Source organism: Medicago truncatula, chromosome 4, assembly GCF_003473485.1.
Source record: "Medicago truncatula cultivar Jemalong A17 chromosome 4, MtrunA17r5.0-ANR, whole genome shotgun sequence".
Taxonomy (NCBI): Eukaryota; Viridiplantae; Streptophyta; class Magnoliopsida; order Fabales; family Fabaceae; genus Medicago; species Medicago truncatula.
Genome location: NC_053045.1, coordinates 27,169,750 through 27,186,175, shown reverse-complemented (window position 1 = coordinate 27,186,175; position 16,426 = coordinate 27,169,750). Strand labels below are relative to the sequence as shown.

The 16,426-nt window shown below is 34.8% G+C and overlaps 2 protein-coding genes across 2 annotated transcripts; one reads left to right on the top strand and one right to left on the bottom strand.

Annotated features, from left to right (window-relative positions):
* Positions 1-3,813: 3,813 nt before the first annotated feature.
* LOC120579958 (protein MAIN-LIKE 2-like) lies at positions 3,814-4,934 on the top strand. Its single transcript, XM_039832732.1, has 3 exons — positions 3,814-3,873; positions 4,000-4,715; positions 4,828-4,934. The coding sequence occupies exons 1-3, from the start codon at positions 3,814-3,816 to the stop codon at positions 4,928-4,930; spliced, it is 879 nt and encodes a 292-aa protein (XP_039688666.1). The 3' UTR covers positions 4,931-4,934.
* Positions 4,935-7,270: 2,336 nt separating this feature from the next.
* Positions 7,271-14,873, bottom strand: LOC112420844 (uncharacterized). The gene is made up of 3 exons (XM_024780583.1): positions 14,654-14,873; positions 14,032-14,279; positions 7,271-8,416 (listed from the first exon to the last, which is right to left on the bottom strand). Exons 1-3 carry the CDS (start codon positions 14,871-14,873, stop codon positions 7,271-7,273), a joined length of 1,614 nt encoding a protein of 537 aa, XP_024636351.1.
* Positions 14,874-16,426: the final 1,553 nt, after the last annotated feature.

The following is a 16,426-nucleotide window of genomic DNA, read 5'->3' as shown; positions in this document are numbered from 1 at the left end:
GACCCTCAATTTCATATTCAATCAAACAATTTATCACAATTGAAGTTATGTAAAAAAATCCCAAATTTAAAAACCCTAAACCAAAGATTTATAATTGATTACCTTGGTGGTAGATTCAATGTCTTTGAAGGCTTTTGAATGTCCCTTTGTGGACGACGAAATAAGGCGGAGAAAGTGGTGGTTCGCGCGTTGCAACAGATTTTTGAGATAGAGAGAGAACTCAATCGAGAATCCGAGACTGTAGATGGTTGGAGGGTAGGCTTGCGAGACTGAAGGTGGAAGGGTTGGGTTGTGGGCGCGGCGGAGTTTGGTGGTGCTGCCGCCGGAGTGGTGGTAGTGGAGGAACAGAGGTTCTCTAAGTTAGGAGAACCATAGTTAGAGAGAGGATAAAATGTGTAAGTGAGTAAAGTGAAAGTGGTTTGGGTATAGTGCAGCTGGTGCAAAAAAAAAATATGAGCAGGTTCAAATTGCAAAAAACATAGGGGTATATGTGAAAAAATTAAAATTTGAGGGTTGGCAAGTGCATCCCCTGAACTATATGTGCACCCGCCACTGACCTCAGCGTCATAGTCAAAAACCACCTACAACACCAATAAACAACCTGCAATAGCAACAACCAAAAGATAATCCATCAGATAAACACATAATTCAAGTCCATATAGTATGCTAAACAAAATTAAAGTTCAAGTCTATAACAAACATGAGCATGTTGGATACATCATTATAATCATTCCAAATTGGACTTGGGTCTGAATCTTGAAGCAGTTGAAATAGTAAGTCCATTTTTTACAGAATCTAACCATAATAACACAGTGCACTTAAAATAACAACATTAAACTTAAAAAGTTGTTGTGCAGTAAATAAAAGGGTATAACACACTTAAATTAGCTTCCTAAACCTGAAATATATTATAGAACAAAACTAATTTAACAAAATAATGTATATACTTAGGCCGATCAATTCATTGCTAGAATCAAGAGTTTATCAATTTTTCATAGTTAACTTGAACTCATACAAGCAAGTTAACTCAAATACTTACGAAAAGAATAGAGTTTTCAAGCAATTTAACTCATTTTCGTTTCAAGGCCTAATATTACCTTCCAAACACCTAGTTACATGCCTCCCATGAAAAAGTTGTTGTAAAACAGTTTTCTCAAAAGCTTGACTGAAACAACATTAATTGTAGCCTTCATATTTTTGTGATAAAGTTCTTCGCATAATGGGATACATTGTTTCTATTTTCTAGTTTTCACACCCTATGATAATATAAATAAAGCACCATGCTTTCTCACAAACTAAACAAGCGAACAATTAAGCAAATTGAACCATACAAACAGTTTGGTAGTGAAATATCATTCATTCCATCAGACCCCATTATGATACCAGATGATCTATACCAAAATCACAACTTACGGCAAAAAGGCAAAGACTCTACAACATACTTATAACTTTTCTGGCAGAAAAAAAAATGAAGGATTTATACCTTCATGCATTTTCTGAATCCTCATCACCATCACCATCACCATCTTTTGAGGAATGAGATTCATTATTTGCAGAGCCCTGTTGAGGCAAGCGTTCGCGGTGTCTACGATCCCGTCTTTCGGCCCTCCTTTCCATCTCTTCTACCAACTCTCTATTACGCTGAATTTCCAGAATGAAAAAGTCTTGTTGTTGTTTTAACTGAGTCCTCATCTCTTGAAGTTCTTTTTGACTCTGAGTCCTCGCTTGTTCAAGCTCCACTTGATTTTGAGATTTCATCTGCTGACTCATATGCTGTATCATTGCCACCATTTCAGGTGTCATCTCCACATTACGAGAGCCGCCTTCTCCATCAATCGATCGTTCATAAATACATCTATTGTGTACCAAGTTGGAGGCCATGGATCCAGCACCATAATATTTGTAACTTTTTCCACATCCGACTATTTCCTTCCAAATGGTTTGTGAGGTAGAATGATCAAGTAAACGCATTGTACCTGTTGGAGATGAGCCATCAGACGGAGATAATACCTCTTTAGCCTTCTTATCAAACTTCTCCTGTATACGTAAATAATAACACTTGTTAATTCAAATTACAATTGGTGAGAAAAGTAATCATGAAGAAATAGTACCCTTTTTGTTTTTACCTTCTTTTGGTTGCATGGCTAAATAGATTTTGGAAGATCCCTTGCCTGCATAGTCACAAACCCTTTTCATTAACCTTTACCTCATAAAAGAGAGAATAGTTACTAAAAGTGCTTAAAATTTACAAAGCAAAAAGTAAAGTAACTTTATGCAAATCGTTAAAATAATTCATTCAGGTTGTATAAAATTGATACTTTCACCAAAGTTTAAAAATTAACAGCAAATCGTTAAAATTTCAACAAACATGAGAACAAAGAATGAATAACACTAACATGAGAACAAAGAATGAATAAACATTTCAACAAACCCTTAAAAATTGAAGCTTTCAGCATAAAAGTGTTGAAACCTATGATTAATGGGAACCAATGATTAAATAGGAACCGATACAAAAAAATCCAACTGCAGGACAAAATCGAAGCAGCTAAACAGGGAACAGGAACAGGGTTGAACCGAAGCAGCAAAAAACCCATAAAAATTGAAACTTTAAACATGTTGAAAACTATGAAGACAATAATGCAAGCTTACCTGGCAGCGACGATGAGATTACGGGAGGGAGATGGCGAGGCAAGCTTCTTTCTACAATGGTGAGATTAGAGAGAGAGAGAAAGGGATTTAGGGTTTTCTACTGGTTTGAGATCTGAACTGATACTCTTCTTTCTATCCTTCTCTTCTTTTCACTTTGTTATTGAAAATATAAGAAAAAGAAAAAGAAAATATTAAAATGACTTAAAAACTATGGCACGCCACATGAAAAAGGTGAATTTTTTTTTCTGCCCTTGTTTATGCAAAAAAAATACAAAAATGCCCCACTTTTTCGAAAAATTGCGCAAATGCCCTACTTTTTCAGAAGCCCCTGGTACCACTCCACTTGGAGTTGCGGGGTACCCTAAAAAGTCACAAATTTTTTGTCCTTATTGTACCCCGCTACTTGGACTTGCGGGGTACTTTCCTATTTTTTTTTTCCACTTTTTTTACTACCCCGCAAGTTGGACTTGCGTTTTAGGTTTTTGTTTTTGTTTTTTTTTTTAATTTTTTAAATACCCCTCTACTTGGAGTAGAGTGGTATAATGAAGACAAAAAAAAAAATGATCATGTAATAATTACTCTCTAATAATAAAAAATTAATTAAAATTATATAACCAATAAAATATCATAAAATCTACAATTATTTGTGGAAATGACCAGACATCCTACAAACGAAATAAAACTAGATTTATACTGGTGTCTAATATTAATGCAATCTTTGCGGGAATGACCAGGCATCCTACAAACGCCGCATCTTCTCTCAGTTTCCACATCGTCCATCTCGGTCCTAATGCGAGTAATTGGCGGACGACCTTTCTTTGCCCTACGCATGGACTTGTTGGGAACCACCTTTAGTCCTTCATAATTAGGCCAATATGTCTGGTGGTGAACCACGTCGAAGTGGATGTTGTATACGGCGTATACACACTCATTCGTGAATTTGTTATTGACAAAAGTCTTGTAGTCGTGAGAAAAGCTAGAACATGCGGCAATGACATGTGAGCATGGTAGGTGTAACGCTCTGAATCGTCCACAAATTTTTACTCTTTACACATATTATAAATACCTCAACTATATTTTTACTCTTTACACATATTCTACTTATCTCAATCCTTTCCTTACTCACTCACATAACAGATTATTTCAATCAAATTATATAAAGCAATGGCATACTTGTGGTTGGAAAATGATCATAGATCCATGGAAGAACATATCAGAAGATGGGTATATATAGATATTAATTTGTTAATGTCGTTTTTATTTTTTAATATTAATTTAAATATGTTCACGTTTTTTTAAATTTATATTTTGATTATGTTTTAATTTTATTCCTTTATTATTTTTTGTTAGGATGCAGAGGGTGCACCTCTAACCACTCGTACACGGCAACACATCATACCAAGTCCTTATATTGAAGATTATCTACGTCAAGCTGGATTTTTTGAGGTTTCTCAAATAGGGCGTTACAAAATTGATAGGCACAACGTAACCGCTCTTGTAGAAAGATGGCGGTCCGAAACACATACTTTTCATTTTCGAACGGGTGAATGTACAATCACGTTGGAAGACGTATATATTTTACTCGGCTTACCTTTTGGAGGACCAATTGTTACGGCTCCTCCAAATCTTCCGTGGAATAATTGTGCTCAATTGTTGGGAATAACTCCTCCAACACACAAAACTGATGGTTTTACTCTCTCGTTGTCGTGGTTAAAGGATAATCTGGTCGATAATAACTTCAGTGAACAATCTCCTTCGAAGGTAAAAATGCAACACACTAGGAGGTACCTACTATACCTCTTTGGAGGGTTCTTGTTTCCTAATACAAATGGATTATTTGTGCACAACTCTTGGTTGTATTTGTTAATGGATTTTAATGAAACAAGAAATTATAGTTGGGGATCGGCAGTTTTGGCTTACCTTTATCGTGGCTTGTGTGAGGCATCACACCCAAATATAAAAGCACTATCTGGATGTCATTTCCTGTTACAAGTTTGGGGATATTGTCGGTTGAGTTATATCGCTCCGAGAAATGATAACCCACTCCAGTGGCCGCTAGGATTAAAGTAATCGTTGTCAATTAATTTATTTTTTATTTTTATTAATTTCCTCACATATTCTCGCTTCTTATTAATATTTTGATAAATTAGCTACTAATTTGTTTATATCATTTGTTAGATGGACAGGTGCAGGTTCAAGATACTACGAGAATCCAAGCCATGACACTATATCTTGCAGAATAAAGTTTGATGACATACTGGAACATCAAGTAATATTATAATTGATTTTTGAATTATGAGTATATATATATATATATATATATATATATATATATATATATATATATATATATATATATATTGAACGGTAATTTTTTTTTAATGTAATTTGAAGGGTAACTAACTTTCATGGTCTAATTAAATAGAATTAAGATATTTTGTTATTTAAGCTACATATTAACACTTTCATGGCCGTAAAGAAATAAAAAGCTATATGTTAACTTTCTTTTGTAAGAAAAAAAAAGTAGGACATGCAATTAATATAGGACTAAAAAAATGTCGCGATTATAAATTAATTATTTATTTAATCATGAGTTTTTTACAAGTATTTAATTAGGAGTTATTTAATTTGTTAACCTTATACTACAACTTCTCTCTTCAGCCAGTTTAAATGGAGACCATACAAGAATGTTCCACACAATTTGTCTGAAGACTATTGGGAGTGGACTGCAACAACTTACCTTATATGTTTTGACAAAGTTGAATGACATCCAACTGATAGGGTCAAGCTACAATTTGGTTTGCCACAGGAAATACCAGGGGCCCCACGAGACATGCGACAATTCCATATAGTGGACAAACGGTTCAAGACGTGGTACCAATCAAATGATTTTCGTTGTCACTGGGTTATGGTAGTCAGATACAATCAACTACAAATAACAATGACGAAGACCAACATAACCCTCAAGTAAATCGCGGAAGAGATCGTCGAAGACGAGGGTGTGGGACAGCCGGGCATTTATAATCATTGTAGATTTTATGGTATTTTATTGGTTATATAATTTTAATTAGTTTAATGATATATTGACATCTACTTTGGGACAACTTTTCCAACAACCTAAAAATACATACCCCTATAACACATTGACATAGTGTTTTGGAGCTTTTTTTCCATTTACTTTTACAAAAATACCCCTACATATATAGGGTTGTCAAAATAGTTGTTGCAAAAGAGATGTTCAAATATCATTTTTCTTAGTTTTTTATTATTAGAGAGTAATTATTACATGATCATTTTTTTGTCTTCATTATACCACTCTACTCCAAGTAGAGGGGTATTTAAAAAATTTTAAAAAAAAACCAAAAGCTAAAACACAAGTCCAACTTGCGGGGTATTAAAAAAAGTGGAAAAAAAAAAGGAAAGTACCCCGCAAGTCCAAGTAGCGGGGTACAATAAGGACAAAAAATTTGTGGCTTTTTAGGGTACCCCGCAACTCCAAGTGGAGTGGTACCAGTGACTTCTGAAAAAGTAGGGCATTTGCACAATTTTTCGAAAAAGTGGGACATTTTTGTATTTTTTTGCATAAACTAGGGTAGAAAAAAAATTCAAAAAAGGTGAGCGGGAGAGTGAAAAAAAAAGTGAAAAATGTGCATCTATAAGTTATGGTCCATAAAATGCTTAAGGAAAATGTCACAGGGACTAAAAAGTGTGATTTTATTTTGTAGGGACTTAAAACAAAACTGTGAATATTTATAGGGACTAAAAACTTATTTAACCCTTAAAACTGATAAACTTATCATTACACTGAAATGCTACACAATATTTCAAAGAAGTTGAAATCTTACACAAATATTTTAATAGAAATCTTATATATCATCACTACTATCTGTATCACCCCCATCATAAGACATGTTATCTTCACTGCTATTTGTCACCTCCTCATTGTCATCCAACAAGTTAACTTCAACTTCTTGACCATCAACTTCTTGGTCAACTAATAAACCTGTAATTGGTTCGACTTCAACTACATTGGGAACAGATGACATTTCATTATCTTGGTAAGTTGCTTCTTCAATTGGGATGTTCGTTTCAATGTGACCTCTTGGGTTTGTTTTGATGGTAGCACACCATCCTCGTTTGCGTTGCTGAAACGAAGGATAAGGTACATAATACACTTGTTTGACATTATGTGCCATGATGAATGGGTCAAATGCATTATACCTTTTGTCCATTCGTATGTCAACAATTTTGGAGATGGGGTCAATTTTTGTCCCATTCCTTGAAGGGTCAAACCAATCACAGTAAAATAACACAACTTTGTTCTAATGTTCTACATATTGGTAAGACAATTCATATATGTTTTTAATCACGCCGTAGAAGTCATCTACACCTCCTTCTCTGACTCCTTTTACGTAAACACCACTGTTATATGTTTTTTTGCCCACTGTCCATGCATGAGTATGAAATTTATATCCATTCACAAAGTAAGTGTGATATTCTTTGACAAGTCTCTCTGGCCCTCGAGCTAGTCCTCTTAGATGACTGGCTCCTCTAGTCGGTTCAATAATTGATACTTGATGTTTAAACCATTCTGAAAAATTAGCATATATGAAGCCTATGGTCAACCAGACAAGCAAGCAAGTCTACCATGAGTCCCCCAACCAGACAACATCCCATACGCAGGAAAGTCGTTGATAGTCCACATCAAAGCTGCCCTCATATTGAAATTCTCCCTCTTTGCAATATCATACGTCAATTGACCAATCCACAACCTTTTCAGATCATCAATCAAGGGTTGTAAATACACATCAATGCCATCAAGTGGACTCGACGGTCCCGGAATAAGACAAGTCAAGAACATGTAAGGTTTTGACATACACATCTCAGGAGGGAGGTTATACGGGGTAAAAATAATTGGCCAACAAGAATAAGGCGTTGCCGACGCTTGGATATATGGTGTAAAGCCATCAGAGCATAATCCCAATCTCACATTTCGTGGATCTGATGCAAAATCATGATGAACACGATCAAAATGCTTCCATGCCTCACCGTCACAAGGATGCCGCATCACGGGTGGATTTGACTTATTGGAATAATGCCAGGTCATTTGACTAGCAGTTTGCATTGATGCATACAACCTCTGCAGTCTTGGTAATATTGGCAGGTAAAACATTGACTTAACCGGGATTCGTTTGTGATTACGGCGAACATCATCATTGCGAACAACATACCTCGGTTCATTGCAAAATTTACACTCCTCTAGTGCACCATCATTAGTACCGAATTCATTGTTGTAGAACAACATGCACCCATTACTGCAACAATCAATCCTTTTAGATTCTAACCCCAATTTCGACACTAATCTCTTGGCCTCGTGATAACTTTTCGGAAGATTGTCTTTGATGGGAGTAGCATCCAAAAGCATTTTCACGAAGTGCTCCAAGCACTTATCAGGTACATTCCAATTTGACTTGGCCGCTAAAAGTCTCGCGCACATGGGTAATTTAGAGTCATTTGATCCTTCAAACAACGGTTCATTTATCTTTTCCAACAGGTTGTAAAAATCTTGTGCTTTCTTGTTCGGAGGTAGCTCCTCTTCAACGGGCTCATCATAAGACATGTTCACTCCAAGAGCGTCACTAATCATATCATCCATCATGTCAAACTGTTCAACATTTTCTGTATGTGTTCCACTACATGAAGCATGTGTATTCACATCGAACCCAGTATTAATAGGCGGCATTTGTTCACCATGATTAGTCCACACCTAATAGGAATCCATAAAGCCAACATTTTTTAAATGTTTGATGACATCTTCTCCACTATGTATCAATCTACACGTACAAGTAAGACACGGACATCTTATCCCTCCCTCCCTCTCATAAATGGTTTGTGACATGGCGAAAGCAACAAATCCATGAATTCCTTCCTCAAATTGCGGTTTAAGTTTGGTTCTCCCCGGAAATGTTCTATCGTACATCCAACTTCGGTAGTAATAATATTGATCCATCTTCTGCATTGTTGACATTTGGTTAAATTCTTTAAAAAAAAACTATTTATGCATTTCTTAAAACAAAATATAATATTTATGTATAGTATATTTTTTTAAACCAATATCCATGCATATTTAATCAATAAAATTATATATAAATAAATATATAATTAACAATACATATTATATATCACATGTATGTATACTAAAACTTACGAACTAAGATTTTTACTAACTAGCATTTTTTTTGAAAGAATAGTACTAATTAGCATTTTTATTACTACCTATTTACCAACTAACAATTTTTATAATTAATAACGTTTTTATTACTAACTAGTTTTTTTTTCACAACATTTTAATCACTAATAACTAACATTTTTACTTCCTTCAAAAAAAAAATAAATAACTAACATTTTTACTAAGCTAATATTTTAAAACTACTTAACTTTTCACTAATTTTTTTTTTTACCAACACAAATTATTTTTAGAAATTAACATTTTTACTACTAATTAACCTTACATTTGAAGAAATAAAAATAAAAATAAAAATTAAGCATCAACAAGAAATTGATAGTGAAATTATAAATAACTATGATCAAAAGTATATAAATAATTATTGATAGTGAGATTATAAATAAATTGATAAATTAACATTGTAAAAAAACTAAATCAACAATATTTATAAAATAAAAATACATTTGAAAAACTTACCAATAACAATGATCTGATGCTAAATTTCAATAGATTTAAGTGACAATGATTTTTTCTTCTTGATGAAAATGGAGTCAATATATTGAGTAGATTTTAGTTTGGTGTAGTTTGTAGTGTTTGATCAACTAGATAGATGAAAATGTATATGCTGCTACTTTGAGGAAAGTGGGTAATAAAATTAATACAAGTTACCAACATTTGTACAATGCCGTGTAATAGTTAATTCTTCCAACGGTCATATATGCTTTCCGAGGAACGTTTTCCTCGAAATTCAACATCGAAAAGTGTGCTCACCAGTTTGTGCAGGAGGGATATTAAAGAGTCCTGACATATGCATTCCGAGTAATTACTTCCTCGAAAAAACTTTATTTTTGCGAGAAACCATGCTTCCTCGGAAATTTTTGGTCGGAATTCCAAAGTATTCTTGTAGTGTTGGCACTATTGTTGCAAGAGTAAGGGTCTATCTCCCACTCCCTCACTCTCTATCTACATTCTCATAATTGAGCTATTAATTTTCATGATAATGATTTTAACTTTTTTTTTTCTTTCTTTCGCGCTTTCAGTAAATTGATATGGTTAATGGAATTTTTAACTAATCCCCATTGTGTGTTTGATACAGGTCCATCTTCAAACAAAATCATTTCTTACCAATTCCAACACATAAATGCTTTTGAGCTTTTGCCCTTCAGTTGTCTCTTTCAACACGCTGAATTTAGCCTTAGGAGTTAAAGCCAATCAAACTATTGAATAAGAGATAAAAGAGAGACATACGATGAAAACTTTGTCTGAATAGCATAACGGAAGATTGGTGGGGTTTAGCATGGGAAAGACTATTTTTTCCCATCATGGGAAAATTGTTTTTGGACCATTTGATTAAATGAAGAACACAATCTTATCATGCTCCTCTAACACTGAATTTTTTCTCACTTTCTTCCCCAACCATTCTCTCTCCCACATGTCTCTTCCACCCACTATCACCCTTCTCTCTCCTCCATGCCACCCACCACCTGCAACATCACCCACAACCACTTTCACCACTGTCATGTGAAATCTATGGAAGAGAAAGGGGAAAAACGTGAAGGAATTTATGTGCAACCGGTTTAGGAATAAAAAAATAAAAATTAAATTAGTTGAAGCTTGTTGAAGATGTTGTAGCAGTGAAATAAATTAAAGATTCAATTTTTGAACCAGCCCATGAATTTTTATTCACTTGTTTAAATACCCTTTTGTTTAATGGGTTATCTAATGATGCTAAAGGCATCGTTGGATTGGGTAGATCTAGAACTTCTTTTTCATCACAGTTTTTCAATTCAATAGATTCACAAAGAAAAATCACTTTTTGGTCATCTTCTTCATATGGGTTTGTTTCACTTTGAAGAAACAAGGTTTCTAAATCTGAATTGTTCATAATATTTCAATGTTCCTTGTTTGATTTTCAGCAAAAGAGAAATGTGTTGTTTGTTGTAGATGCAAAAAAAGAGTGTGGTTCATTGATATGTGGCAAAAGAGATGAATTTAGGGAGAAGGAAAGAAACAAATCTGAAGAGGTTTGATGAAGGAGATGATGATGAATTTTGGAAGGAATGAGAACCACGATGAATGAGTTGTAATTGATAAAAGAAATCAAGTGTGAAGAGACTATCATAAGATCAATGTTCCTCTTAAATCAAATGGTTCAAAAACAACTTTCCCATGGTGGGAGAAAATAGCCTTTTTCATGCTAAACTCCACCTGAAAGATTTATTAGTAGTATAGATACTAAACTATGATACATTTACATAATGAATATTCAACATAAATTCTATCATAAATAACTTAGAGAGTAAGCTAACATATATTTAGAACATAAATATAAATATTTACTATTTATTTAAATATCAACACTCCCCTTTAAGCCGATGTATATAAGACAAATGTGTCAAGCTTGCCACATATATAACTTATTCTAGGATCTCGAAGAGATTTTGTAAAAACATCTGCCAACGTATCATTTTTTTAGCAAACCAACGTATCATTTGAATTGACAAAGCTTGTGACGACGTCTCCTGCTTTAATCTTCTCTCTGACGAAGTGACAGTCTATCTCAATATGTTTGGTGTAACACCCCGTTACCCAAAATCATTTAAATATAACATAAACATCAGAGTAAGCACCAAACGGGCATGCTACACTACATTTCAAAATTTCTTAAATAGAAAATAAAACTATTTAACTCAACATCTTTCATAACTTCGAAAATCATGCAGCAGAATGTTTGCATTTCACATAACAACAACAACAACGGTTAAGTTCTCCAAACAATATCTTGGCATTAGCCTAAACAACAATAAATCAACCAACAAGGGCCACATCATTAAGTTCCAAAAATTGATACATAGGAAGGAAAAGCAATAATAATAATAATAATTCCCATCCCACGTATCAGAGCCCTAGACACGACTCTTGAGCCACCACCAACTACTCAGGATCACCTGCAAGTTACCCATAGGAAGGGCAACATTTTCAAGTAGAAGGGGTGAGATTCACAACAATAAAATATAGATAATAATATCATCAATTGAATCTAACACCCTATAACATAAAATCATCTTGCAGTTATAATTATATAATTCCACAAAGCAACAGCAACATCACCATCAAATCATTCTATCATAAAGTGTATGTATAAATATGTATTCATCAAACAACATCAACAACATCATCAATATATTAACCACACCCAACAATGAAGACTCATGCATGACATGACGACACCACTAAGACTCCTCAATAAATGCAGATATGCATGTGGTACCAAACAGGACCGAAGCCCTCACCGCTTTTGAGTGGTTAAAGCATTCATCAGGACCGAAGCCCTCACCGCTGTGAACAACTAGTGCTCCAGGACATGAGTCCTCTCCGTTGTTTATGCATATGCAATGGACCTACTTGTGTATATCTACATACAACTTGACCATGCATACAAACTCCATATGACTCCACTTATACAACATGTATGGTTCAATAAGTAAATCATACATCACAGCCATCAGCAACATCAACAAGCAGCAATCCAACAATCCAGAATAATGCACAATTTAATACAACTATGCTCAAAACAACAACATCAATCACTACCATACATGCAAGCAATTTCAGCACTCAAAACTGGGTAGCTCGCCTCGCGAGCACATCTGCTCGCTATGGCGAGTTCACAAAACAGGTTACTCGCCATGGCGAGTTCAAGGCGAACTCGAGGCAAGTGAAAAGTAGGTGCTCTCGGGAGTTTTGACATTTTTCTCACTCAAACCTCAATTTTAAGCTCCCTATTCATCTTTTTAACTTAAAACTTGCTCCAGTCATCATTAAAATCATTTAGGCACATTAAACCATCCCCAAAACATCTTATAACAACAATTTGAAAATCCAGTTTTGATCTGGGTTACTCGCCACGGCGAGTTGATCTGCTCGCGAGGCGAGCTATGAAGTTGCTCACTCGCCATGGCGAGCACAACTACTCGCGAGGCGAGCGATGAACTTCTGTACGGGCAGAAAACAGGTTTTTCCCCAAAATCCTATTTTTCTTCAATTCACTCCGCAAATTAGTTTACAGATGTGAGTTAACTTACTGTATGCACTCAGAACCTATTTCTAACATCAGAATCACAATCTCAACTCCAAAATCATCATTTCATCACCAAAAACCCAAAATCCCCAATTTTCACCAGAACTCTGTTAAACTCCAAATCAGAAATTAATGTCTATACTACTGAAGTAAACCTCACCCTTACCTTAATTCAGAATGAAAAATACACAGCAAAACTGGTTCTTGGCTCTAACTTGCTCTTCTCCCTTTTCTCCCAACTTGACAGTTTTCACGTACAAAGCTTTCTAACTTCTATTTTCCTAACTTCCCACTTACTTAACTCCCTTCATTTCACTTAACTCCCCATAATTCTATTAAATATTAAATAACTCCCCAAACTCCAAAATAATTATTATTTCACACTTATTCTAATTATTATTAAAATAAACTATATAATAAAATAAACACACCACATAAATCACCAAAAATCATAAATCACATATAAGACTCTAATTAAATCAAAATAATTAAATATATCGACTAGGGTGTTGCATTTGGTCATCGCATGGAACACTGGATTTGAGGCGATATGCAACATGACTTTATTTTCACATATAAGCGTCATTGGCCATGCTTCTTCGAATTGAAGTTCTTTGAGTAAATGCTTCAACCAAATGAGTTCACATGTTACTAGTGTCATGACCCTATATTCTGCATCAAAGCTTGATCTTGCAACTACATTTTGTTTCTTACTCTTCCAAAATAACAGGTTTCCTCAAACAAGTACACAATACCCATAAGTGGATCGTTTATCAATGGGCGAACCTGCCTAGTCAGGATCTGAGTAACCAACCTATCTGAGTATGTCCTTTATCCTCATAAATGAGACATTTTCCTGGAGCACCTTTGATGTATTTAAGAATTCGAATTAAAGCATTCATGTGTTCTTGGAAAGGAGAAATTAAGAATTGGCTTACTACACTAACTGCAAAGGAAATGTCTGGACGAGTGACTGTGAGATAATTCAATTTTCCAACCAATCTCCTATATCTTCCTGAATATTACAGAGGCTCCCCCTGATTAGGTAGAAATTTGACATTTGGATCCATAGTACCATAGGAGTATCAATTGGCTTGGCATTCAATAGACATGTTTCTTCAAGAATATTCATAGCATATTTCCCTTGTGAAATTACAACACCATCCTTGGATTGAGCTATCTCAATACCCAAAAAGTAACTAAGTTTACCAAGGTCCTTAGTCTGAAACTCATTAGAAGGATGTTGTTTTAACTGAAGTCTTCCTTGTTGATCACTACCAGTTATACCAATAACATCTATATAAACAATAAGATGAGTGAACCCTTGAGATGAGTGACAATAAAAAGCAAAATGATCAGTTTGACTATGAATCATGCCAAACTGTTGCACTACTATGCTGAATCTGTCAAACCAAGCTCTCGAGGAGATTGTTTAAGACCATAAATGGATCTATGCCGCCAACAAACCATGGTAGATGACTCCTCCGAGCAACAAACCCATGTGGTTGCTCCATATATACTTCTTCTTCAAGATCACCATGCAAAAAAACATTTTTAAGGTCAAGTTGATGGAGAATAAAGAGAAAGAGTCTAACATGTCATTTTAGCGACAAGTGAGAATGTGTCACTATAATCTAACCCAAAAATATGAGTATTTCCCTAGGCCACCAAGCGAGTCTTAAATCAATCAATTTTACCACCAGGGACAACTTTCACCAGATAAAGCCAACGGAAACCTACTACTGACTTTTCAGGAGGTAAAGAAACATAAGACAAAGGAGACAAGCAAGTATAATGCAAAGGGGAAAGACGATGATAACACAAGTGAATGTAATGAGGAGCTGGATTTTGAGTAGGATGTGGTTGGGTCTTACACAACCTCACAAAACCGGCTTTTAAGGTGATGATTACATCCATTTATAAACACATTTTCAGACGATATTTATCCGATGTGGGATTATTTAACACACCTCCTCACGCCCAGGCCCAGAGTTCTAGAGCGTGGATATAAATGGTGGATGGTCAATCACCGGAAAAGTGGTTGGAGATGGTGATTACGGTGGCATCAACGGCTTATTGGTTGAAAAGTGAAGAATCTAGATGCCGAAAAGTGTCATGGCAATGGAGGAGGGGCAAACCAGAGTTGAAACATGATTTGCCGATTTTTTTTTTCTAAATGGAGGACAGTGGTCCATCGGGTATGCACAATGTAGGAGTTGTCTCTCAATATAGGCTCTAGATACCATGTTGAATAAGAGAGGAAAGAGAGATAAGAGAGACATGAGATGAGAATTGTGTGTCAAAATAGCACAAGAAAGATTTATTATATAGAAGTTAAGTAGTTTAGAGACTAAACTATGATATATTTACAAAATGAATATTCTACGTAATATTCTATCCTAAGTAACTTAAAGAGTAAGCTAAAATATATTTACAATGGTATTCATTATTTATTTAAATATCAATACAAACCATACGAACAATCTTCATCATTTGGTTTCTACTCTTATAAGCACTTGTGCTCATGGCATATGACTTCTCTAAAGCTTGATCAAGACCGTGTTGCATCGGGAGGTCTTGAAGAGTACTCTATCGAATTGTGGAATTAATTTGTCCATGAATCTAAAACTTTGATGTGTTCCTCATTTGTCGTCATAGCTATGATACCATTATTGGGACGGGCTAATAAAAGCAACAAGAACATGCAAAAACTAACGCAACATAATTAGGGACGGGCTAATTTTTTAGTAATAGTAATTAGCATTATTATATGGGAAAATATTGCAACAAATGTATAGGAATTTACATAAGAAATTGTAAGTAAATAATAAAAAAATTTAAAGAAATTGATCAATTTACAGATGTTTATATAAGAAATTCAGAGGAATTTACATAAGAAATTGCAAAAAAATTAGGCCGGAGCCCGCGCAACTGCCTAGACTCGCCGGACCTTAGAACCGCCAATGTCCGTGAGCTTAACTCAGTTGATAAAGACAATACATAATATATGCAAGGTCTGAGGTTCGAACCCGGACATCACAAAAAAATATTAACATAATAGTGGCCGGATGATGTATTGATTTATTTATGATTAATATTCACTTTTTAAAGTGAATTGGTGGAGCTCTGTCTTAATAATAATAATCTTAGGAGTGAAAACTTATGTATTTATAATGGGGCCTATATTATCAGGACAATTTCTGTCATTGGTGTTGGGGTATGCCTCTACGCTGAATGCAATACGGACATGACCTACAACTCACGGTTCTTTAATTTTCGTATCTAATTATGGCAGCTGCTGTCCTTGACCAGACCAAATAGTATAGTAGTAATTGAAAAGAAAGTGAAAAATCTTTCTGGACTTCAATGTTCTGAACGTTTGCCACCAATTGATATAGATATTTTCCACTACGGATGTTTCCTAGAGAGAAGAAATTTCCCCCACCATAATGATATATGAGATTAATGTA

Bases quoted from the DNA above. Each gene is read 5' to 3' on its own strand.
- LOC120579958 (XM_039832732.1), top strand. From the start codon at position 3,814: ATGGCATACTTGTGGTTGGAAAATGATCATAGATCCATGGAAGAACAT. The intron at 3,874-3,999 runs GTATATATAGAT...ATTTTTTGTTAG, and splicing joins AAGAACATATCAGAAGATGG to GATGCAGAGGGTGCACCTCT. The intron at 4,716-4,827 runs GTAATCGTTGTC...ATCATTTGTTAG, and splicing joins CAGTGGCCGCTAGGATTAAA to ATGGACAGGTGCAGGTTCAA.
- LOC112420844 (XM_024780583.1), bottom strand. From the start codon at position 14,873: ATGGATGTAATCATCACCTTAAAAGCCGGTTTTGTGAGGTTGTGTAAG. The intron at 14,280-14,653 runs GTAAAATTGATT...ACTCATCTCAAG, and splicing joins GGTGAAAGTTGTCCCTGGTG to GGTTCACTCATCTTATTGTT. The intron at 8,417-14,031 runs GTACTATGGATC...GATTCCTATTAG, and splicing joins AGCCAATTGATACTCCTATG to GTGTGGACTAATCATGGTGA.